At 45.1% G+C, this 26,701-nt stretch overlaps 1 protein-coding gene across 12 annotated transcripts in view; it reads left to right on the forward strand.

Moving 5' to 3' along the window:
* The window catches only part of OBSCN (obscurin, cytoskeletal calmodulin and titin-interacting RhoGEF), a 3,169,051-nt gene that overhangs the window by 350,773 nt on the left and 2,791,577 nt on the right, over positions 1–26,701 (forward strand). For all 12 annotated transcript variants that reach the window (XM_069647058.1, XM_069647065.1, XM_069647061.1 and 9 more), the window contains exons 5-6: positions 11,106–11,411; positions 12,990–13,256. In XM_069647058.1, coding sequence (XP_069503159.1) covers positions 11,106–11,411; positions 12,990–13,256 — 573 coding nt within the window. The remainder of the gene's footprint in view (positions 1–11,105; positions 11,412–12,989; positions 13,257–26,701) is intronic.

Raw genomic sequence — 26,701 nt, forward strand, 5'->3', positions numbered from 1 at the left:
CTGCTGACTAGAAGAAGCTGGGAAGGAATGTGGTGAGACCAATTACTGCACTTTCCATGACCCAGAGGTTATGCAAGTTGAAAATACCAGATTGCTATCACTGGTTTCCATTAAAAAGGTAGCATTTCTTGTTTACTTGTTTACTTGTGAGCACATTAATCCAACCCTGAAATCCATCTGTTGGCTGTGAGTAGAGATAAGCATTACATTCAATGCACTCTGCCTGTTGCATTCGTCCTAAAGGAGAAAATGATCTAACTGCTTGTTAGGAAAGATTTCGTAATTGTAGGTAATTTTCCTTCCATGTGGCAACCCCTAAACTTTTTGCTGTTGTTTTTCACCTTGTTCTTGACTTTGCCAGAGAAGTGCAGCCTTCTGCCGCACTCCTCTGGGCTTTCGCTCCTTTCTTACGGGGAAACTGACATGCCCTTAAGACAGTCAGTACCGGGGAACGCTGTTTCCCGTAGTTTCTTTTATCATGTTGCGGCTTTAGTGCAACATGACACAAGAGGGCACTGTAAGCTAAGTTACAGCTCTCTTGGGTCTCTAGCCTTCTACAGGCCCTAGATACTCGTTTAGGATTGTATTTGATCGGTGCAAGTCATTCAGGGACTGGAATGGTGGCAGCGATCGTTTTGTGTATTTTGAGCTCCTTTTGGCGTTCTGAGCGCGTTTTTCGCGCTGAACCCAAAATGGTGGCCTGGCTCCCAAAATGGCCAGACCACGAGGCTCCTTTGTCCTGTCCACTGACCGTCTTGCTCCCTTCACCTTCCCCAGGTCGAGCGACCCGGGGCCTTCCTTATTTGGGCATGTACTTTCCCGCGAAACCTGGTTGCTTTCGCGGGCTTCTACATGTCGTTTGTGTGCCTCCAGGGTGTGGGCTGGGATGTCTGGTCCCAATACACATCCTGGGTGCCAGAGAGTCTAGGGTGGTGTGAATGCCTGGGACCACCGTGGTCCGTGATTGGTCCACGAATGGTATGTGTGTTGATGAGCGGATCTCCCATTGGCTCCCCTCCGTTTTGGCGCGAAGGGAACCATGGATAAGAGGGGGCTGGAAACACCACTACCATGTCGATCTCCTGAGTTCTCACGAACGAAGGAATACAGGAGCCAAGTATCCTGCAACCACGAGGCTGGACCGAGGAATCGCTGGTGACCCGCTGAAGGACTCCTCCTTTGCACTGCTGTCGTCCTGTGAAACCCTTTCCTCCTTTGATCGAACCAGAAGGCCTGTACTGGTGCTTCGACCTTTGGAATAGCAGGAACAGCTATTCTCGGCATCTTCACCATCTCCTGCCAAGTAAGCCTTCGGAAGCGTCTCTGGGCCATCCAGTTGACTGACCAGCTTACACGGGAGTCTTGCTCTGTAACCGCCGCCAGGTTGTGTTGTATTTCGAGTCCTTGTCACTCTCCCACGCTTCGTGCACTTGGCGTTCCCAGGTCTGAAGGGAGGAGTGTACATTTGGCTCAGATACACACGGCCGCTCCGTTGCCCTGCTGTGGTGACAAAACTGTGCAGGTTTCTTCGATTGGGACGTCTTTTTTCTCTACACGACGACGAGGCATTCCCGACTCTTCTGAACCTGCCAGCTGCTGAAACTAACGTGGAGAAGCCTGGGTCTGCTTGCATCGGGGACCGGTGAGTAGTATAGCTAGGATCTGGTCGCCCTCCTGCAGTAGCCCATTGCTTTTCCCCGCTGTGTAAAAACAGCACCCTTTTGTCCGTACTCGCGCTCTGCTTCTGCTCACTGTGGAGGCTGCGCTTGAGTCGCGGAACCTGTTCTTCTTCTGTTGTGCACTAACCCGAACTGCCTGACTTCTTCCGAAGAGCTTCTCCTTTTGCCCGTTGGCACCAGCGTGTGCAGGTACTTTGAGCACAAGGCTCCACTCTTCGCAGGGCTCGGACTTCCATCTAGTTAGGTGCGTCTGAAGGCGATCTGAGTCTAAAGCATTATCGCACTGCCTGTTTTCCTTCCCTTTAAGGTGGACTACACATTTCGTGCCTATAACGCTTGTGACTGTCGTATTTGTATATATATTGTGTTGATATGGTATGTGTTGGCTTAGTATTGTGATATTGTGATTTTCTCGCTACGGTCATTATTTTAAAGGCCTTAAAATAAATGTGTATATATTTTTGATATAACAACTGTTTGGAGTAGTTTGTAAGCGCTCTTGCTTTGTGTGCTCATTGCGGGCTTTCAGTCACCCTCACCCCTCTTGAGACCTAGTCTTGACCGCCGCGATAGCTACCTTGATTGGTCCGGCTCGTCCAGAGGTTACCCTGTTCCAAGTAATTAGGTTGGCCTTCTGAACTTCTGCGCCACCAGGACAGAGTTCAGAAATCCGTATTAACACTGCTGACAACATATTGCTCCACCCATACACACCAGCCAGGTGCCTGTGAATAGTCATCTCCCACTTGAGTCAAGAACACTTTGGAAGCAGGCAGCTCCCTGATAGACTCTTCCAGCCCATGGATTTCAAGCCTGCAGTTCATGATTTCTGCAGCATTTCCCTTTGAGTCAGTGAGCTTCTCAGTGCATCTTGGAAGTCAGAAGCATACAGTACTCATCAACAACATCTTCTCACTCCACTGTCCAGTTGGCTCTCAGCTGAAGAAGATGCCTGCATTTGGATCACCATTTTGCCTGGAATAGCTCTCTTAAGTGCCCCTTTTGATAGAGTGCGTCTCCGTCATTCACCCTTCCAGCCCATGTGTCATCCAGTAAATCCCAGTCCTGAGGTGTTCCACTGCGTTGCTCCCACAGCAGAGGGCCACACAGGCAAGAAAAAATTCTGTCTGACCCTATTGGGGCCTGGTACATCCTAGGGCCATTCTGCCCTATTAGCCCCTCCATCAATTTCCCCATCAACGCAGAGCTACCACATGGATCCCATTTCCTAAATCTGCACAGTCAATGTTATGAACTTCCACCAATGTCATTCTGCAAATTTCATTTCTTGGTCACCTAGGCTCCTGGTATTTCATAAAAGGCATTTCAATGTCATCTAGGACCCTGTGATATCTTATATTGTTATATTGTATTTCTTGGTCATCGAACACGCTATGATTTCTTAAGTTGCATTTCTTGTTTGCCTAGAACCCTATGATTACGAAATGGCATTTCTTAGTTGGCTAGAAACCTGTGATTTCTTAAAATACATTTCTTGGTCGCTTAGGTCCCTGTGATTATTTTAAATTGCATTTCTTGGTAATCTAGGTTTCTGTGATTTCTTAAATTGCATTTGCTGGTCATCTAGGAACCTGTGCTTTCTGAAATGCATTTCATGGTCACCTAGGACCCTGTGCTTTTTTAGAGTGCATTTCCTGATCCCCTTTGACACTGTGATTTTTTAAACTGCATTCTTGGTTGGCCAGGTTGGACCCTATGATAGCCTAAATTTCATTTCTCGGTTGCCTATGACCCTGTGGTCTCTCCATATCCGCTATATCACTTACTGCTCCTGACGATCCTGTGCCTCCTCCTTACTGTTCTTTCTCCCTCTATCTCTCTCTCTCTCTCTCTCTCTCTCTCTCTCTCTCCCATGGCCTCACCAAGTCCTCCTTTTTCCTCCACTTCCCAGGCTTCTCTTCCCTTGGCTCCTCAACCACAATATTCACTCACCTCCCAAACACCATTCATGCCACTCCTCTCTCTCCCATTGCAACCACTCCAACCTCATCTACCATACCAGCTTCCTTCATCTACTCCATGAGCTTATTCCTCCACCTCTGCTCCCTTATTGACCTCATCCTGGGATTCTGGAAAACTCAAACTCAAAAAAGCTCCTTTCTCCCAAATCACTTTGGTTCTCATCACCCCTAAACTCTTGCTAATGGCTACCACCTGGATTCCCCCACATGATACACCACCCTGGCAGCCCTTCACACAGACTTTGCCTTTTTCCTCCAACTCCTCTCATCTTTCCAAAAAAGGCTGTGGAATGGGTCTCATGATCAGCAAGGACACACCAGCAGCATCATTTGCCCGCTCTGATTTTACTCTCTCCTTCTTTGAGCATTTCTCTGTCCAACTTATCTCTCCCGCCCCTCTTACTTTCCTCTTCATCTACTGCCCACTGGGCAGACGCAACAACCTCTTCACTGATCTTGACCTCTAACTTGAAACTCTCCCAGCTGATGTCCCTACCAACCTAATGGATGACCTAAAGCTCTCCCATATGACTAAGGGCCAACATCTTCAAATAGACCCTACTCACTCGGACAAGTCTCTGGTCAACTTACATAACTAGCCAACTCACACCCAAAGCAATTATTATTATTATTAGGTTATTTATTGAGCATGGATCTATCTTCGGGAAGAAATGGAGTGCTTTACAAATCATAAGAGAAAGTACACAGTAAGGCAAGCAGAAATACACGGGGGTGGGGAGCTAGCAACAGGGGAGGGTGGGCAATTTTTCAGAAAGGGATCAACAAGCAACTATGGAAGAAAACAGTGGGAGGAGAACGGCCATTCTCAAGTGAGCTCCTCCCTGAAATGCATAAGCGAAGGGGTGAGTATCGTGTTGACGGGGAGGAATATCCAGATTCTGGGGCTCTAGATAGAGAATGCCTGTCTTCTAGTGCTTTCCTTCCATAGGAGTTGAAGTCTGCTGCACATGTCCTTACTTCTTGTGGATCGTAGGCCTCTGGAGATGCTTGGGGACTTGAGGGTGACAGCCTCTTAGATGATGCCACAGGATTTGAAGGTGATATGTGTCTGCAGCAGTAGCCAGTGCAGTTTGATGAGGGTCACGTAAATGTGGCCGAATTTGAAGAGCCCTTCTAAGGGGTGCCGGGGTGGTCGCTGAAAGGTCTTTCAGAAGGGCATTAGCACCACTAAGATGGGAGTGGACCAAAACGTGGATAGCAGATCTGAAATTGTTTGCTGGAATGAAGGGCTTGATTTTCCACAGTGGGGAAGTTGGCACCAAGAAGTTTGTGTCTTCCTTGCTATGTGCTCTTGAAGGAGAGTTGTCTTTCGATGTAGAACCTAAGGGATTTGGCATTGGTGGTCAACTGAGGTGTGAAGCCCCTGAGGTTCATATTAGAGAGCCAGGTTTGGATGCCAGCGTCTTCTATGTTGTTGGTCAGCAGTAGGAATTCTGTTGTGAAAGAGTTGAGCTTTAGGTAAGCATGGGGCATCCAGGGATGGATCAATGTTGGGCAGTCTTTGAGCCTGTGAATGTTTTTGATGGAGGATATATTGCGGTAGGCTTGCGAGTGATCTGCTTATTGGTGGATGTTGCTATTGTGTGGAGCCAAGTAAGGTTTAAAGAGGTTCTATGCAAAGGTCGAAGATCAAGGGGAGAGAATGGATCCTTATTGGACTTCACAGGTGATGGGTAAAGTTGGTGACCTGGACAAATCCATTTGGATGAAATTAGTGGTGGTTAGCAAGGTAAGAGGTAGCATGAATTGGTGAATTGGTGGTGGTTAGCAAGGTAGGATTTGGACCAGCTGAGGACAGTCTCACTGATTCCCATGCAGCAAAGTAGAATGTTGTTGAGTGTCTGCTGGATTACTGTGTCAACCGCTACTGAGAGGTCGAGGAGAACCAGGGGGCAAGGATGACAAACTTCCAGGATGTTAAGAGCATCATCAATCACCTTGATGGTAGCAGATTCCGTCCTGCATCCGGGTCTGAAGCCAGGTTGGTAGGACTGAAGAAAGTTGTTGGTGGCTGATGTGTTGGAGGAGTTGAATGGCTACCTCTACTCAAATGATGGAGCAGTAGGTGCAAAGGTAGTCAGGGTTCAGTGTTGGTTGCTTGAGAAACAGGAGTGTCCGGTCTTGAGGTACATGGGGAAGGTGCCTTGAATGGTAGATCTGTTGGTAAGGGCGGAGTGCTTCAGTTAGAAGGGTTTTGAGTACAGAGGCAGGGAGGATGTCGTCTGCATACAATTTGGTTTTGAGGGATGCTAGTGTGAGAGTCAGGTCCTCCATGTTCAGTGTCTAAAATAGTTGTCCAGGTTGTGGTGGTTTTGTGAGATGGGTTGTTTGCTATTTTTTCTGCCTCATCATCCTATCTTCTACCCTGGTCTTCTCTGCTCCCACAATTAACCCTACCCATGTGACCAAGCTCTCATTGACTTCACTCTCTCTATCCCTCCCCTACCTAGACCAAGTCAACATCTCGCTCAAATCTCTCATGCCTCCTCTTGCTTACTCCATTGAATTCATCTTTACTGAATGCAAATCTACACTTTTTACCCATATAAGTGATCACTACCCTGTCTGTGCCTTCACCCCTTCACACCTGCGTTCTCAACCATGGATCTTCCCCGCCATCCAGCTGCTGGGGAAACAATGCATAACCGCTTATGTCATTGGCGCAAAGACTGATCCCCCACAATTCTCACTGTCTGCAAGGATTCTCTACTGATTCAGACCACAGCTCTGGACGCTGTCAAATCCTCCCAATACACTGTTTATTTCCTCTCGTCTCTCACACCCTGTCAAGCTAACCATGACCCTCCAGGCTATCGTCTCCTCCCTAAGAGCTGCACTGTTTCTCCTCTCTCTAAACCGAAGACTCTGTATCTCCTACTTCTCCATTTAAATCCAACTAAATCGAAGCCCAACTAAAATATGTGACACTGTGTCCACATTCTCTCTCTCCCAAGCCCTCCCTCATTCTCCACTTCTCCCATCTTCCCCACACTCTCTTCACTATCGTGCTTCTCCCTCACATCTTCCACTGAAATCTATCCATCTACCTATTCTTCTCTCTTTCAACCCATCCAGTATTCCAGTTGAGGGCCCTTCAAAAAAAATATTGTTAAGGAGCCTGGCCCCATCATGTCCTCTCACCTCTCTGCCTTATTCAGCCTATCTCTCTCATCTGGTATCTTCCCAGCCTATTATCAAACCACCACAGTCATACCACTAGTAAAGAAACCAACTGCTGACTCCAACAACCCCCCATTCTACTGACTCCTCTTTCTCTTTCCCTACCACTCTAAAATCATTGAATGGGTTGTCTTCAACCGCATAGTCAACTAGCTCAAGGTGCACTCACTTGCTGATGCCCACCGATCTCGATTCCAGTCAGAAATCTCCACTGTGACTGTGCTTATCCATGTTGTCAATTGTTCTACCACCTCCCAGCACACGCACCTCAACTGCACTCTCATTCTTATAGATCTTTCAGCTGCCTGTGAGCAGCCCTCCTTCTTTCAAACTCTTTCCCTCCTTGGCATCAAGGAAACTGTACTTAACTAGATGTCATCTATTGCTCTAAACGCGTCTTCTCAATCTCAATGGGCTCCAGCACCTCCTCCTCAACACCGCTTCCCATGCCATGGGTGTTCCTCAGGGATCGATTCTTGGCCGACTTCTCTTCAATCTATGTACCCCCTCCCTCTGTAAACTCATTCCATCCTCTGGCTTTAACTATCACCTCTTTGTTGATGATACTCAAGTATTCTTCTACTTCCTTTTCATCACCACGCAGTCACTGAATGCAGAAACCATACTTAACCGCTATCCACAATTAGGTGGCTTTATTCTGCCTTATGCTAAACTCTTCAAAGGCAGAATTCATCGTTCTCCCTGCCTCCAATGCCAATGCACCCTCTCCTCTCATGTGGTCATCTTCATTCCATTGCAAGATGGACCTCATTATGAAGCCAGACCACCCCAACCTTAATCCAAACCGCCCTGCTTTAATGAAATTTAGCAGCACAGTGCAGAAATGTTCTACAGAACAGTGCAATAGGGTACACTGTGGGGGGGCAGATAACAAGTTCTTCAGTGAATTTGCTCGAGAGACTTATCATTAGTGAACCAGACAATCAAAATATAAGTGTCTTGTTCACACTGGCGTAATGAGCTGTTGTTCAGAGACAGACATGAAAAAGCGCCAAGATTAAGTGTTAACACCTCACAATGAGCCATCACTGAATACTTTGATAGCATGCACATATTCGCAATTCATCAATCTTGATATACATCTTTCAAAAAATTAGGCCCCCCAAAAGCTTACTGAAGATTCATTTACAGACAATTTTTTTCTCTATCATTTTGGCAAATTAGTCTGTTAAGTTAAGTTGTGCCCCTCAAGGCTGATTCTCTTTGCACTTCCCAGTGACTACTAAGTGGGCCAGGCATATAGTATTCCTAATAAAAAGATATTTGCAGCAAAATGGTTGTAGGAACCACCATAATTATTAGGGAGGTCTCTACATTAAAAAGGTATTGCGTCCTCTCTCAGTTCCATACATTTTTGCCCTGTTCTATTTATTCCAGGTATGCATATTTTGTTAGAGACATATTAGTGTGATTTTATTGTAGAACTACATTAGCTGAACATAGTACTGATTTTATCTTAAATTGATATTTCTTTTTTAATGTTTTCATTAACTCTATTGGTATTGCTGCATCGGAATAGAAGCGGACAAAGGAAAAGCAACAATGGAGCAATGTAGTTTGCACATGCATTATAGGGATAGAAGCATAGGAATTGGACATCTTGGCCCAAATTAAAATGTGCTTGGGAAAGTAAGCTCAAGAAAACGGTTTGATGGAAATCTAGGAAGAGGGTCTTGCAAAAGCTGTAGTTTTTCAATGTTCACATTTTCTTTTCATTTCGCAAAATACACCAACGTTCTTTAAGATTGGCCAAGTACTCAGGGGATACACAGGTCACAGAACATGACAGCAGCATTATTTTCTTTTTTTAATGCACAAAATCTGTCCTCTGAGATTACTGATGGAAACTATAGACATTGCTGGCTAATCCAACACAAGTGCTGTGAGAGTAAACTGGTCAAATGCTGGCATCATGACCAGTGTAATCAATTTGGAAATCCAACACGCTCTACTTTTACTGCCACATGCAGTACGCATGTGCCATGCAGAGATCTTTAATGGTGGCCGCCACTTCCTTGATTTCAGTTTGTTTGCACCTGATTTTTTCCTGGCCAAGAAACAGAGACCCCATCTGCTGAAATAAAGCGGGCCATCGAAGATCCAAATTATGGTCCCCATGAACAGGCATGAGGTTGATTTGCGGGTTCTACAACCCTCCTGGTCATGGACACAATGGTCTTAAAGATGTGACGAATTATGCTTTGTGATTATTATGTTGTTATTGAATAGTGAGGGATGAGTTTTCTCAATGCTACTTCCATGCAAGCAGATCTTGAAAGCTGACAACTTCATCGTCATTTTGAAATGTTCCTCTTTTTGTGTTTATCTATAATTTATTAATTCGTGTTTTCCGGTCTGTCTCGGTCTTTTGCATACACAGCAACACAGTCCGTCTGTGGTGTACTTCTGCTTTTGATCAGGTTCCTAGGACTCCTCAGCTCTTACACAAGCGTGATCCATTTGACACACTAAGCGATAGGGACCGATCCATTTGTAATAAGATTGGGGGGGGATAATTTTCTCGCAGCTAGCATGCCAATGACTATTTGAGGAGTAAGGTTTTTACGATTGGTAGTTTTATCCTGATCTCAGTGACAGATCTGTTTTATTTCATAGGGTGACTTCACATGCTCAGTGATCTTTATTTGTTTCAGGCTTTACAAGCTTACATGGAGGGATTGGCTGGAAAAGAGAGAGGCTGCTGTGGGGAGCATAATGGTTTGCCAGTTTCTTCAAGTAATTTGGGATAATGTACATATGACCTCAACTTCAACCCTATTCTCTTCAGTAGAAAATCTTTAAGGTGACAGTTATGTCTTAGGAGGCAATATTACCTGCAGCAGCAGACTGACCCTGTCAGTAAAGGCACACACTGAAATCAAGGGCCCAAGTGAAGTGAGTGTCCCTTACAGGTAGCAGCAGTGCCATTACCGACCAGGTCGGCCCGCCTCCCCGTGTTATTTCACTGTAAGTATCCACAATATTCAGATGAGAGTGCTAGAGGCGAGATGACCATAAAAATCACAGTAAAAAAGACCTTTTTTCCTGCAATACTGCCCTTCTGAAAGATGGAGTCGTTTTTAGTGTTGATTGTGATTTTCATCAACACGGAAAACGGACTCCAAGTGCAGCATTGCAGGAAAGAAAATTGTATTTTCACTGTTTAAGGTAATCTCGCATTTAGCAAGCACAACTGAATATCACTGGTGCTAATGAGCAATGCGGGGAAATAGTTTAGAGACTGATGAGCGTGAAGAACTCAGGCTGCTCGGAACAGCAGGCTTAAACAAGCACATTTGGCCCCCATTCTGAGTCCGAGCAGCCTGATTGGCTACCTCTTGATGGTCAGACAAATGCTCGAGGTTCTAATGCTCTTGATGGTCAGACAAATTCTTGACGACCTTTCAGCTCCTAGATTTGGTAGATCAGTAATGGGATCATCTTCCTAAGCATGTTAAATTTATATCAACATTCTCAAAACACTGTGTTGACATATGGCATTACGGGCAGGTCTCTGTCAAAAATAATGCACAGATGGCTAGCCTTTTCCACTGGCTGATGTGCATCACCCAGTGATGTGGCCACTTGAATAGAAAGTTATTACAAGTGCCCATTAACAAAATGTCTGTTTTTGTAGGTAATGTTTCCCAATTATTATAATTTTAACAAATCCCAAGTCCAGGCCTTATTTCATCAATTGGCATTGGATTTCTATGCTTTCACACTGTTTATAATAGGCAGCTAAAGGTGTTCATTTAGCAGTTATAGACGGTAACATAGTTAACAGTGGAGATCTCATATCTAGGTTTATGAATAGAATCTGGTCCGTGATGTAATTACAGAAATCCATTGACTAGTTTTATCTAGGACACAATATTATAGTGACCCATAATATTGGGCACATCACACACTGGATTGGCTTAACCACAGCTCAATAGTTCTAATTTCCAGAATTAAGCTCATGACTTGTAGGTCAAAAACATCTTCAAAAGGCAATCAACTCGCTGAACTACCGTACTGTGATATATATAGTAATCTCTCTTAGGCATGTTGTGCTTTCTCACATACTGAGTCGGTTGTATTGGTGGCTAGTTTCGGTGGTATTGCTATATTTTATACATGACATTGGCAACAATATTTCACTAAGTTTACTGAAAATATCTACGTCAACACAAACACGTTGGTTTTGAAATTCCTATCTGTATTCTACTTGCATTTGCAGCCCTACGAAAGCCCCCATCTCATCCCCCAGTCAACCCTGTGGTGAAAGAAAAAACAGAGAACTCTGTCACCTTGGCCTGGTCCCCTCCACTGATGGATCGTCCCATCCGTATTGATGGTTACATTGTAGAGCGAAGAAAACTGGGGGGCATGACCTGGATGAGATGCCATGACTCTTCCAGTGTCCCTGTGCCTGAGTTCACAGTGAGCAGTTTACCAGAAGAAGGAGACTACCAGTTCCGTGTCAGTGCCGTCAACAGTTATGGCCAGAGCGACTATCTTGAGTTCCCAGGAACCATGCATCTTGGTGAGTAAAGCGACCAGCTAGTTCATGCCAAGCACCAACATTTTACAATGTGACCAGCAAGTGATACATTTGGAAACATAATTCAAGTGCTCATTGCAGAAAATCTCCTTGATACAGAGGTGATCATGTAAACATTGAAAAATGTGTGTGTAGTTCTCTTCTAGCAATAACTTAGCTGATACGGGCCAATTATGTTTTTACAATATTTCAAAAGGTTGAGCTTTTGAGACAGCCTTCAAGTCGTCATTTTATTTTCAAGTTTAGCCTTGCTTCACTGATACACTTGGCTAAATGAACATTTGGAAATGTACCATTTAATTCTAGCCAATGAATAATGGTTGTGGAGATTCCCCACTTCCCTCAAGTGTCTGAAATGTATTTGTTTTTTAACAATGTTCTTGGAAAAATGTATTTTATAATTAATTATTTTGTTCAAAATCAAAGTACAGCCTTAATGGCTGTTCTTAACAGAGACTATCACTTAATATACATGTCAAAAAAGCTTTTGGACAAATGTGAACTGTGTATGCTGGAAAACCTACATCCTTTCATTTCTGGAACAATCTATTGAGGAAAAGGAAATATGTTTAGACATACTAAAGATCAAAAACATATATCAACCTCTTATATAGCACACACAATCAACTGAATAGCCACTTGTTGCTACCTTGCCAGCCAGCAACCTTTCCAGTTGTAGTTCTGATTGTTCACCACAAATCAAACATCCTCTCATACGTTATTTAATGTGCTAATTAATATTGCTGACATCCTTTTGCTTGTCCATCCTCCATTTTGAACTTTCTTTGTATTTGTGTAGAGTTGTTTTCCAAGGCTTGTACATGAAGCGTCATACGTTTGGGAGGAGGGTATATTTTAAGGCATATGGCACAGATGAATTAGTCGACAGAAGCAGAACTGGAGGGAGACAATAAGGAAGTTTTATATGTGGTCATGGACTATGCGAAATTGCACAAATACAAATAGGTTTGAGTGAAATTTCGAATTTCAGCTCAGCGAAACGCTAGCCTACATCCCCAAAATTGCAGGATTTATTCATATGGAAAAGGAAGGATGTTTTAAACAATTGCATCACAATGCAACATTATGTCACGTGAAATTAAAATGTCAGACATCTTTCGCCAATTTTACATAATACATTTAAGAAATCCACCAGAAATATGGAAAAAATGTATTAAAAGTTTGCAAACGGTCCACCTTTGGCAACCCCTAACCTTTCAGGGACAATGCGTGTGTTGTCAATTTATGGGTAGGAAGGAGCCATCTTCCTCTTTTCCGAACTCTAGTAGCTCACTGAAACCCTTTCTGTGTGCAGTGAAAATAAATGAGGTAGCACCGATGGTTTGCCAGAATAAGCCATTTTGAGATGGAAGACTGATCTTGAGTGAGTTTGTTGTGCATATCATGTTGTTTCCTGTAAGGCCTTTAAGCCGCTGGTAGACATTGCCAGTGTTGAGCTATCTGTTTTCTGGAGAACATGTATTATTAACATACACATGAGTTATGCCTTCTGCGCTGAATTTCAACAAGTGCAACATTTCCTTCCTCTATTCCCTTCAGAGCCAAAGTTGACTGTTAAAACCCCACTGAAAGCTATTGAGGTGTCATCTGGAAGTGAGGCCACTTTCACCATTGAACTGAACTCGGCATGTGCAGGTTTGTGGCTTCTCAATGGCAAAGTGATTGAGAACTCTGAGAACTACATGATACGGAGAACCAAAAACACCCACACCCTGACCATAAAGAATGTCACCCAATGGGACGACAAAACCGAGGTGAAATTTATTGCCAACAATGTGGAGACCAGCACCAAATTGAGCGTCAAAGGTATTTTTCCGCTCTTGTGTGTAATGTTGTGTTATGTCCACTTATTGACCACTTGTACGCCCATTGATGGGTTCCTGAAAGATGGATGCTGAATGATGGTTGACATTTTAAAGAATACAAAAATATGAATCAATATCTAAGATGGTTATAAAAATACTTTTTATATAATGAAGACATCTTTAGTTATGTAACAATTGAAAAGGTGATGCAGAAAACTTTATCATCGAATTTACATAAGGCTTGAAATTATCATTTGAGAAATTAAAGAAAACATACTTCTGTCAATCTCACCAGAACTGAACTAGCTAAACTTATCTAAAAAATAGAATTAGCTGATGAAAAACTAGCAGCTGTATTCTGAACAACCATCCCCTCAATTATTTTGGATGCAATACCATAAATGTCAAATCATTTGGGCGAAACAAGTTAATGTGATCCAATTTATTCTATGTTTTGTTATATTTCAGTGCAGGGATTATTTTTATTTTATACTAGAATGTTTCCTATAACAACTTAGTTTTGGTAAATTATGTGGGGAGCAAGGAGAGAAACACAGCAATACCTCAGGAGTGCCTGACAACATTGCAATTTGCAGGTTAAAAAAAAACTACATCCAAAGACATCCAAATTCGAAATTGCATTAGTAGGTCAAACTTCAATCATGTACGGGTCAAACGTTTGGCCTCCCTTGCTGGGTGAGCAACTAACCATGCAACAAAAGTTCAAAATCAAAACATTATTATCGACATCTCATTGTCCCTGAAACGCAAGATCAAGTCTTTGATAAAGTCCATATATATGAGTTATATGAGCTCTGCCAGCGTCTTTACATCTTTTCATAACATCATCGGGTAGTGGTATTCAATGAATGCATTCATTGCATTGCGGCTGGATTATGATAATAGTATTAATTTTGCACTGACTAACAAAATAGTCTATCAGCTGTAGAAATCACCTGCCCGCCCATTGACTGTCCTTAAATAACGTAATCATATTTTTCCTGATTACAGTCTTTCCACAGGCACAATGTAGAGAAATAACCTAATTTAAATTTGACTTCTTAGCTAACTGGCCCATCCACAAAATGTAGTCACTGTTTTCCATCATTACTTTTTATCAGAACCCCACATGTTGACAGCTTAGATCAACCACCACCCACATTCTCATCGTTTCAAAATGCAACAGATGCCAATATGGAGGCTGATGCTTTTTCCATCAGACAGGCCAGCTCTGGGACTCCCTGGCTTTTGCCTCATCAGCTGACATTCCAGAAACCATTAAGTAGCTTTAACCTGCCCAGTATTTTGCACCATGATGCCTGTTCCTGCTTTGTTCTCTTTAAAGTTATATTTATATGTTGTGCTTTATACTGCATGTATTATGATGTATTGGTGGCAGGCATTTTTCAGGCAGTTTCACTTTTTAGTCATGAGAGCCTAGTCAGAGGCCAATAAAACGATCTGCACAATATGACAACATTTAATGAAATGAAGAGGCTGTCATTAGAACTCAAGTGACTTGTTCAAATTACAGTAATCGATCCACTTTATCCATTGCCTGTAAAAGAGAAGATGAGAAGCTTCACTAGATTTATGTTTTTTCTATACGATGTATTTAACATCTATAGACCTCGTCAAAGTTTGACCAAATGTTATCACACAGTTCTAAGTTTATCTTCTATTTCTGTAAAATCCTTTCCTTTTAGAATTAACCACTTGAATCTCAATTCCTTCTGTTGCATGTGTGCCTAACAACTCAACATAACGCACCGTATCCTATGGTGTTTGCAGCAGGGAAAAGAGTAAGCATGGAAAGATAAGGGGTTGGTAAAGTGGATGAAGAATGGGGAATGATGGGGGTGTAGCAGGGTAAAAAAGAGTGATTCTGTTGGAATTGGTATATGTGGGTCCTTTGATTGGACAATGTGTTAAGTATGAAGAAGATAGATTTGGTTTTGTTCAAGGCTAATGTCTTTATCTGGGGTGGTTTCAAGTCATGATAGGGTGATTTCCAACATTAGAGGTACTTTGGACAATTTGGAGGAAAGGGGAAAAGACTGAAAGACTGTATTTTCACTTACTCTATCTGAATTGTCCTTGGACTTAGTACGACAGCAACAATTGTTTGTCTCCTCCCCCCTCCCATACTTGTTTTTACCCCCACCCCCCCATCCAGCACTATCTGAAATGTCATCAGGCCTAGTATGATAGTCACTTGTTTTGTTCCTCTCCCTCCTTCTCCTCCCCTCTCCCTCACCTCTCATATTATTCCGACTATAACAGAAATGTCGTCAGGCCTAGTACTGTAGTCACCTGTTTGTTTCCCATTTCCTTCCTACCTATGTCTTAGTGCTTGCACTATCTGAATTGTCGATAGGCTGAGTACGATAGTTAATTTCGGATTCATGCTGTTCATGGCCTGTAAGAATGTCATTGTATTTTCCCTTGTTCCCTCCCTTGCCCTGAAGAGCTTTGAAACACATTGTGTATAGGTGCTATATTAATAAACTATCCTATCATATAATTTCACATGGCCATCCCCACTGAGCTCTGTGTGGAAGCACCCCGCTATATTTGGGCTATCTGGGTTTCCGGCATTCCCAAGAATGGTCCGACAGGCGGCTGAAGAGAGTCGGCAGTTGTTCTCCCATGGAAAATGTAAAGGATTCAAGGAGGTTAGAGAGATGCTGGAGTCAGGCCATATCGGGGTCTTCGAATACCTTTGCCTTAAAGGCCACTTCACGACCCAGACTCTTTGGCCGAATTTGGAAAGGGACCTAACAATATTTGGAAAGACCCCAAATGAAGCCTCCTCTAAGAGAGGGTTCTAAAAACGAGTGACCTGGAAGGCAGACAGATTCTTAAGAACTATTTGAAAAATGTGGTGGGAGAAGAGATCCTGGTGGCTCTTTGGGAAAATATATTTAAAGTGACCTTTCATGGGAATCAATCCACCCACATGGTAGAACACAATGGCTGGCATAGGGATCCCCTGAAGGTATCGAGGATGTATGCTGGGGGTCTCTCCTGTATGTGTGAGGGGCTGTGGTCAGCTGGGATCTTCAAGCCTTATCTGGTGGTCTTGTCCTCATATCCAGATCTACTGGACCAAGCTACTAAACTGGATTAAAAAGGAAACAGGGTCCAACTGACAATGAACCTACCAATGGTACTTCTAGGGATCCCTGCAAGGGATAGTGATATGTACAGGTATGCCAGGATGTGGGAAGCCATGTTTAGGGCTGGTAGGCTAGCTGTGGTTCAAGAATGGAAAGACAGTCTGGGGCCCACTAAACAGGAATGGCTGAATAAGGTCTGGCACATATATATATATATATATATATATATATATATATATACGATCGAGAAACTTACATACATAGTTCATGACGACGTGGGTATCTACGAAGAAGAGTGTGGACAATTCTTTGGAAAATGGGTCACCCGGTAAAGGAAAAGGAATGTGGAGAAGGGACCCCATGAGGGGTAGGGCATGGGACAGAAGATAGGACCGAAGTTGGGTGATTACGAGGGAGGGTGGTGAGTGTGATGTGGACTATGGTTGGAGAGTGGGAGGAGCCTGTTGGGTCTGGCAGATTGGTCACAAGGCCAATATGTCACGCCACCTGTCCTGGGTCTCCTTACCCGTTACGGCGCTCCACGTCTTGGAGGTTGTATCCTCGCTTCCGGCTTCGGGGTTCGGGGGTGTCCCGGGTCTCGGGCGCTTCCGGGTCTCCTGTGCACGCTGCTTTGCGCATGCGCGGGCGTCCGCTCTCCGCGCTTCGCGCATGCGCAGTGCGCAGGATGCTCGATTCTGGGAGGTATGCGGCCCAAGCCTCGTTGTGGGGTATCCAATGCCTGGGAGACGGAACGGCTTGCGTTGCAAGCCTCCCAGGTGTTGTTGGGCCTATTTAAGGAGCCCTGATCCTTTTCCAAACCGCGTCTCAACGCGGTTTGTTCGGATCGTGTCTTTGCTGCCTTGTGTGGAGTTCCAGTGTTCCTGCTTGCTTCCTTCTTCCCTTGTTCTGCCTGGGGAACCCCTGTCTCTCTGTCCTTGCGCTCCCTCCTTCTAGTTCCTTCCTGTTCCTGAGTCCTCCCTGGCTTCCCTTGTCCTGGTCCCTGCCTGTCCCTCCTTGTCCGCCCAGCTCAGTCATTCCTGACTCCATCCCACTCCAGTCCCCGTGCTCTTCTCATTACCAGCCTGCCCTGCTTGCTTCCTTGCCTTCGTTCCTGGTGGTACAATCTGCTTCCTGCCTCCGGATCTGCATTACGCCGGAATACCTCTGAGGACTTTGAACCATCTACGCAGAGGCTCCCCCTGCCAGTGCTTGCACTGTCCTGACGCCACACTAATCAGGGGTGAGCAATACCGTGGCGTTGGGAGCCGGTTCGCCTCCAATCCGGTTCTATTCGGGCTGGGGTTGGGCTGGTTCCCCGTGCCATTAATCACGTCTCTTCGGATCCTCTGACAGCCTGGCCTCATCATCAAGAAACCCAACCGGACGAACAGGTACGCAGCGTTCTCGTGACGCTAGTTACAACAGATTGAGACGCCTGTCTTCTGACACCTCGGACTCTACGATGGAAGAAGATCCGGGTCTTCGTAATGAACTTCAAGCACTTCGTGCTGAGATGGCGGCGCTTCGTCAGGAAAATGTAGCCTTACGCCAAATGATGACACAGAATGTTGGTGCCATTCCACAACCCGAAGGTCCCATGGCTCACACGGCTCCCATCAAGTTCGATGGAGATCCCCGCCGTGTGGGAGAATTTTGTAATCATTGCCGTATACACTTTCTCTTCCGTTCATCTCACTTTACCAATGACAAAGCCAAGATCGGATACATCTTGGGCAACTTATCTGGGAACGCGCTTGCCTGGGCAACTCCATTGGTCGTTACCAATAATCCAATCCTGAATGATTTTCTAGCCTTCGAGAAAGCATTCTTGGATGTGTTTCAATCCCCCAATCTGGCTTCAGCAGCGCAGAATCATTTGATGGACATACAACAAGCCAATACCGATATCATCTCTTACATCAGCCGTTTCCGTCAGTTGGCAACAGACTCCTTATGGCCAGAGGTAACGCAGAAGACCTTGTTTCGCCGTGGATTAAGAGTAGAATACAAAGATGAATTGCTACACATTCCGGAACCTGACGATCTACAGAAACTTATTGAACAAGTATTAAGGATAGACCAGAGGTTGGCCGAAAGAAGAGGCGAAAGACGACGTTTTGAGAAGGGAAACCTCAGACCACTGACTCATCCTACCGGGATGTCAGCACCTTCGGATGCTACCCAAGAACCAATGCAACTGGGAGCTGTAAGGGGCCTATTATCGGAAGAGGAGAAGAAGCGCAGGAGAAGTCTGCGATTATGTTTATACTGCGGGGGTGCTGGTCATTTTCTGGGAACCTGCCCTTTGCGTCCTATCAAGAAAGGGGGAAACTAGAAGACCTGTCGTCTAAGGGAAAGGCTACGACAGGTCCTTTCTTACTTTCAGACCTTTCCAGCCCTGGGTTACAACTGCCCCCAATGCAGCCTGCCGCCCTGATGACTCTGGGGATAACTTTGAAGTGGCTTGATAAAACGATTGATGTCCAGGGTCTATTAGATTGCGGGGCCTCCGGTAACTATATTGATGAGGCATTTGCCATCAACATTGGTATGCCTTTACTTACCAGGAGAACTGTTATACCAGTAGAGGTCATCGATGGTACACCTTTGGCTTCCGGTCCCATCCGGTTGCATACCATCGGCATGCTATTACAGGTCATGGGGCATGAAGAAAGGATAGCCCTCGACGTCATCAAGTCACCTTCGTATCCTGTGGTTTTGGGACTGCCCTGGCTTTTGCGACACAATCCTACGATCAATTGGGAGTCCCGTACTTTGACTTTTGTTTCTGCCTTTTGCCTGAATGAATGTCGCTGCCACAACACCTCCTTGAAGTCTACAACCTTGATCCCTCTAGTTCCAGGGGAGGACTCATCTGCTTTATGCTCTCTGTCCCAGATTCCAAAAGTTTACGCCGACCTTTGTACGGTGTTTTCGGAGCCCGGAGAAATACCTCTTCCTCCTCACAGGACGTTTGACTGTTCAATAGACCTGATTCCTGGTGCTGTGATTCCTCATGGGAAGTTATACTCTCTAACGCAGTCTGAAAAACAAGTACTACGGAATTATCTAGATGATTGTTCTAAGAAAGGTTACATCGTACCCTCCAAGTCATCCGCCGGTTTTCCGCTGTTCTTTGTTAAAAAGAAGGAGGGGACCCTGCGACCCTGTATCGATTACCGTCAATTGAATGACATAACACTCAAGGACAGGTACCCTCTACCATTGATTCGGAACATCATGGAGTCCTTACGTTCTGCCAATATCTTCACTAAGTTGGATCTCCGAGGAGCCTACCACCTGGTTAGAATCAAAGAGGGCGACGAGTGGAAGACAGCATTCAAGACACCCTTTGGGCACTACGAATACAGGGTAATGCCCTTCGGGTTGTGTAATGCCCCTGCCGTCTTCCAACGGTTTATGGACAACGTGTTTGGTGATTTGGTGGGCATTTCGGTCTGGGTTTACTTAGACGACATCCTGATCTTCTCGGACGATCCAAAGTTACACGTCTCGCACGTTCGTGAAGTACTTCTGCGATTGTCACAGAATCACCTATACGCCAAAGCCGAAAAGTGCTCATTTCACCAGAATAGCATGGAGTTCCTGGGATACGTAATCAGCAATGCAGGTATCCACATGGATTCGGGCAAAGTGAAGGCTATTCTGAATTGGAAACAACCACATGATTTGAAATCCCTTCAACGGTTTTTGGGGTTCGCCAACTTTTATCGGCGTTTTATCCCACAGTTTTCACAGTTCACGGCCCCATTGTCACGTCTAACCAGTGTCAAGATACCTTTCCTTTGGGATCATGTGGCATCAACTGCTTTCGAGCACTTAAAGACGGCGTTTAGTACGGCTCCCGTTTTGCGTCATCCTAACGACGAGCTGCCATATGTCATCGAAGCAGATGCCTCCGACTTCGCTGTTGGAGCGGTCCTACTGCAGAAACATCCTACATCTGGCGACGAACACCCAGTGGCCTATTACTCGCGGAAACTAACCTCCAGTGAGCTGAACTACGCAGTCATTGAAAAAGAACTTTTGGCCATCAAGACGGCATTCGAAGAGTGGAGGCATCATTTACTTGGTGGTCGTTTTCCTGTAGAAGTACGTACTGACCATCGCAACTTGCAGTTCCTACGATCATTGCAGTGTCGCACTGCTCGTCAAGCCCGATGGGCCTTCTTCTTCTCTCACTATGATTTCAACATCACATACATCCCTAGCTCCCAGAACCAGAAGGCTGATGCCTTGTCCCGATCTTTGGAAAAAGAAGAAGTGGGGGACAGTTTGAACATGCCTATGATATCTCCCAAACACTTTCTACTAACCTTAGCTCCGCATCTTCAGAGGATCATTCGAGAGACCTTGAGGGATCCAGAACGTATCGACCTGCTGAAGAAACCCCAGATCTGCGAACGCAATGGGTTTTTGTTCTTTCTGAACCGGTTGTACATACCTTCGACTGCTCTTCGCTTGGACATCCTACATGGATTTCACGACTCTCGAGTAGCTGGTCATCGTGGTATCATGGCTACCCAGGAATTAATCTCCAGACAATTCTGGTGGCCCGGATGGGCCAGAGAAGTGAAATTATACGTGGAAAGTTGTCCTGTCTGTGCTCAGACGAAGACACCCAGAAGAAAGCCTTTGGGGCTCCTTAAGCCTACTGAAACACCTCCCTACCCTTGGCATACTATCGCCACCGACTTCATTGTCGAGCTTCCGCCCTCTGCAGAACACACTTGTGTCATGGTGGTTGTGGACTGTTTCACTAAATACGCACACTTCATTCCATTCATGAAGATTCCAACCTCCTCCCAGATGGCATTGGCTTTTCTACACAACATATATCGGTTACATGGACTCCCTGAGAAGATCATCTCTGATCGTGGTTCGCAATTTCTTTCTTCTTTCTGGCGTCAGTTGTGTACTCATCTGGGTATCCACAGGGCCTTGAGCTCAGGCTACCACCCGCACACCAACGGCCAGACCGAAAGGACGAATCAGACCCTGGAGCAGTACTTACGTTGCTATGCCAATGCCACTCAGTCAAACTGGTTAAGGTACCTGGACCTGGCAGAAGTTTCCTATAACAATGCGACCCATGCTGCCACTGGCATCAGTCCCTTTTTGTGTTCAGCTGGACAACATCCCAAGTTGGTTCCCTTCTCACCTGTGGTGTCCAGTTCCGTTCCATCTGCTGATCACTTGGTCTTCAAGATCCAGAAACAACATGACCTGGCCCGGAGAACCCTTACGAAGACACGCGAACGCATGAAGGAGCAGGCTGATAGGGGTCGAACCACGGAGCCCAATTTCCAGGTGGGCGATCTGGTTTGGTTGTCTTCCAAAAATTTACCTGTTCGTAATTTACCCACTAAGTTGGCACCCCGATTCTATGGACCTTTCAGAATTGCCAAACGTTTGTCTTCAGTGGCTTTTCGATTGGTGTTGCCCCGCACTTGGAAGATACACCCAGTATTCCATGTCTCCCTTTTGAAGCCCTATGTGCAGGATGTCTTTGGACGTTCTGGTCCTCGACCCTCCTCTGTTCTGGTTCAGGGGGTTCCTGAGTTTGAGGTCCAGGAGATCTGTGATTCACGGATTCGTCGGGGTGTACTCCAGTTCTTAATCGACTGGAAGGATTATCCTGCTTGTGATCGCACCTGGGAGCCGCACTGTAATGTGCACGCTCCCCGGCTTGTCCGTGAATTCTTTCTTCGCTTTCCCTGGAAACCTGGGGCCCCGGGTCTTTCTGGGAGGGGGCATAGTGTCACGCCACCTGTCCTGGGGTCTCCTTACCCGTTACGGCGCTCCACGTCTTGGAGGTTGTATCCTCGCTTCCGGCTTCGGGGTTCGGGGGTGTCCCGGGTCTCGGGCGCTTCCGGGTCTCCTGTGCACGCTGCTTTGCGCATGCGCGGGCGTCCGCTCTCCGCGCTTCGCGCATGCGCAGTGCGCAGGATGCTCGATTCTGGGAGGTATGCGGCCCAAGCCTCGTTGTGGGGTATCCAATGCCTGGGAGACGGAACGGCTTGCGTTGCAAGCCTCCCAGGTGTTGTTGGGCCTATTTAAGGAGCCCTGATCCTTTTCCAAACCGCGTCTCAACGCGGTTTGTTCGGATCGTGTCTTTGCTGCCTTGTGTGGAGTTCCAGTGTTCCTGCTTGCTTCCTTCTTCCCTTGTTCTGCCTGGGGAACCCCTGTCTCTCTGTCCTTGCGCTCCCTCCTTCTAGTTCCTTCCTGTTCCTGAGTCCTCCCTGGCTTCCCTTGTCCTGGTCCCTGCCTGTCCCTCCTTGTCCGCCCAGCTCAGTCATTCCTGACTCCATCCCACTCCAGTCCCCGTGCTCTTCTCATTACCAGCCTGCCCTGCTTGCTTCCTTGCCTTCGTTCCTGGTGGTACAATCTGCTTCCTGCCTCCGGATCTGCATTACGCCGGAATACCTCTGAGGACTTTGAACCATCTACGCAGAGGCTCCCCCTGCCAGTGCTTGCACTGTCCTGACGCCACACTAATCAGGGGTGAGCAATACCGTGGCGTTGGGAGCCGGTTCGCCTCCAATCCGGTTCTATTCGGGCTGGGGTTGGGCTGGTTCCCCGTGCCATTAATCACGTCTCTTCGGATCCTCTGACAGCCTGGCCTCATCATCAAGAAACCCAACCGGACGAACAGGTACGCAGCGTTCTCGTGACGCTAGTTACAACACAATATAACCGTTCTTTGTTGTATTTTTATGATTTCCCATGTCCCCCCTACCCCCTAGCTTAGCTTGTGACTCCTGGAAACACCTGTGTATAGGCGCCATACAAATGTCCAATAAATCAATAAATCAAGTATTGATGGGAAACAGAGGCAGTGGAATTTTGGTTCATGACACTTATTGCAGAGACAGTAGTGACTGTCTTTCAGAAGTGCACGTTTTCCTCTTGTCTCCTGTGAAAAAATGAACATGAAGGAAGGGGCAATCTTATGTTACCATATGGTTTGGTGAGATGGGGGAGGTTGGTTTGGTTTGTATTTTGATTTGAAAAATTCAATAAAAATATAGATTCTTTTAAATTGCGTAATGGATTTTTCATCACATAACATGAGAAACCTCTCAGGCTTCTGGTTAGTTAACCAGGAACCGGAGAGTTCTCTCATGCCAGGCATAGTGGCTATTCTCATGCTATATATACATGCGACAATATAACAGTGAAGGTTCTGTATCCTTTGCCGGTGGTAACTGATAGCGGGAAATTAGTGAGGCAGGATGTAAACTGTCAGGTTGCAGCTGCAAGCGAGGTATTATTATTATTATTGATATCGTTGAAATAAATCAACTTTTCAATACGAAACATTACATACAATTGATCTTAAAAAGTACACAAGGTTAAGAAAGAATTCATTATGATTGATTGAAGCATTAAAATTGATACATAAGGATGATGTACAATTCTCATTAACAATAAAGGAGAAGAGAAGTTATTCAATTCAGTTCATATAAAACACGTCTCCCCAGAAATACTGAGAACGAGAAGATTCAACATGCCATTCCTAGATAAATGACAGAGAACTCATGTAAACAGCAACAATTGTTTAACAAGTTAAGTTCACTCCATAAAGAAAATTGACAATGGCAATTTGAAGGGAAACATTGGTCATCAGCAGTAATGTGGACCATCTTTCCACTGATTCTAAGTTCCCTAAGTAGCTGCAATGCCATGAGAAAAATTTCAAGCGCTCTTGAACTAGCGCGGGGCATAGCGAGAGTATATGCTCTAAGGTTTCTATGGCTTTAGTATCACCACAAAATCTACAGAAAGAGGCCACCTCCTCACAGCCCTTCCGTTTGGCCAAAAGTTCACGAGTGTGCCATAAGTTCAGGTGCATTCTAAGGATGGCTGAGCGTATTCTCTTACAGGGAAATTTTAAGAGATAAGGTTCAATACATCCAACCTCTTATGTCGAAATTTTTCAGGGATTGCGGACTTATATTGCAAGCATTTGTTACGAGTATTGATCCAATCATTGCGGTAAATTAATTGTTTTACTTTGTTTGGATTGGCCAAAAGCAATTTAAGCGACGCATGTGCCTCGACCAAAGTGCGATAAATTGCCCGCAACCACCGTTTGACAAAAGAGTGTTCAGTATGGAAAATGTAATTTGACAAAAATTGTAAAATATTGTGCTCACAGTGAGGTAGAAGAGTTTTCCGCAATAAGGCACATGTTCTCCACTGATACTGAGCATAGAGAGAAGCGAGACCTAATTCATACCGTATCCAGGCTATCGGGCTACATTGAGGTAGCTGAAGAATGGCTTTCCAGAATTTGCCTTCGAGCTTATCAAAGACTTTTGGTAGCCATGGTGATTGAGACTCCAAACCATATAGAATACATCGGGTGGCTTTTTGTTTCCAAAAGAGGACAGCTGGTTGCATTGAAAAAGCACCATATCGATGCATTATAATTTTTGTTTGGGAGATAGCCGAATTAAGCTTACACTGAATAGCCTCGAGGTGAGCATTAGTCGAGACACTAACATCAAAGACCATACCAAGATAAATATAGCTTGATACTATCGCCAGTGATTGATGAACCAAGATGAAAGAGATCTCATTGTGTTATGTGGTCTGTAGACGACAACCTGGGTTTTGGTTGTATTCACACATAAATCCTTGGCCAATATATAGCTATTAAAGCCATCAAGAAGTTTTTGTAGTCCGACTGGAGTTTTGGAAACTAACACCAAGTCGTCGGCATACATTAAAGTTTGAATCTGGCAATTGTTTATCTTGGGGGAGTCCGATGTTATTTCCTCAAAGACCTTTCGCACGTCATACATAAAGTAGTTGAAAATTGCTGACGCAAGAAGGCAGGCTTGTTTAAGGCCACGAGCAGTTGGAATGGCTCTGGATAGAAGACCTTCTAGGTTCAGTCTAATGCGCACTGAGGTTTCCCCATGCAACAACGGAATAATTTGTTGTAGAGTGGACGGACACTTATCTCTGGTAGGTTTTGCAAAAAGAATCGGACGAGAGATGGCAACAAATGCTGTGTGGAGATCCACAAAGGCAAAATAAAGTGCTTGTTTGGTATTTTGCGCTTGAGATTTAAGAGCGTTAATACAGAACAAGTTAATATTTGTGCCTAGACCCGCAAGAAAACCCGTTTGAAACGGGTCTCTTGCATGAGCTACTTTGGTGCAGATGTTAAAGTCCCTCAAAATAAGTTTGGAGAAAAGCTTTCCGGGGGCATCAAGAAGGGCAATGGGTCTATAATTGCACGGTAAAGTGCGGTCGCCCTTTTTGTGAATAGGCACTATAATAGATGTTTTCCATGAGTTGGGAACCTCGCGAGTCCTGATGATAGATTGGAAGAGATTATTTAATATTTCAGCCCACTTTGTAGAGTTCAATTTAAACATATGATTACTAAGGCCATCCGGGCCTTTAGCCCGAGAAGAGCTGATATGTCTGATGTATTCTTCAAGTATAAGTGGGGAACAAGCAAGAGACCAACGCTCGGAATCACTGGGTAGCTTGACCAGAGGCACAAACGACGAGTCTGCATATAGGCTAGAATAGTGTTTGATCCATTGGGTCTCAGTAACACTGGAGGCCTGTAAAGTACCTTGAGATTTATTAGCAAGCGAGGTATGTAAGGTACTCGCCTTTGGCATGATATCCGGTTTGTTGCATGCACACAGCACATCATTTGTTACGCTCCAAGAGTGAAATATTACTCACCAGTTTGTAGTAGCAAGTGAAAAATCTGTGGCTTCAGTGAAGGGTGCAGATCTGTTTATGAAACTCAAACCACAAGGCACTTACCATCAGCTGCTTAACAAAGCAGTTGATGAGTGAAAAACCTTTATTCATGCATTTTCTTCTTCATTACGAGCACTGTGTCATGCCCTCTGGGCTTTGGAAGGCATCATCTATTTATAAATGTTTCAAAGGCTCCATTTTCTTGGTCCATGTAGTAGCATATGGGTCATGTCAAACAGGTTTTGAGGCAATTGTTGGCAAACCAGCCCACTATCAATTTGGATAAATGGGTGTTCAGAAAAAGTATTTGGGGAGTATTTGGCTTTGTGTTGTCACCTGATGGGTTGGCAGTGGCCAATAGAAAGATAAAGACTGGGGGTGCTGTTGAGCGGCAACAGGAATGGCAGCCTGATTCTCAGCTCCAGCCCAGACAAAATCCTTAACAGTAAATATCTGCCATGTTGCCTATAAACATGGACTGAAGACTCCGCTGAGCTTTGCCATGCCCTGAAGATCCTTGTGCCGAAACCACAATTTGATCCATGCAGGGAAAGTGCCTGATTCAATCTTC

This window comes from Ambystoma mexicanum, chromosome 2q, assembly GCF_040938575.1.
Source record: "Ambystoma mexicanum isolate Mex_15411 chromosome 2q, UKY_AmexF1_1, whole genome shotgun sequence".
NCBI lineage: Eukaryota > Metazoa > Chordata > Amphibia > Caudata > Ambystomatidae > Ambystoma > Ambystoma mexicanum.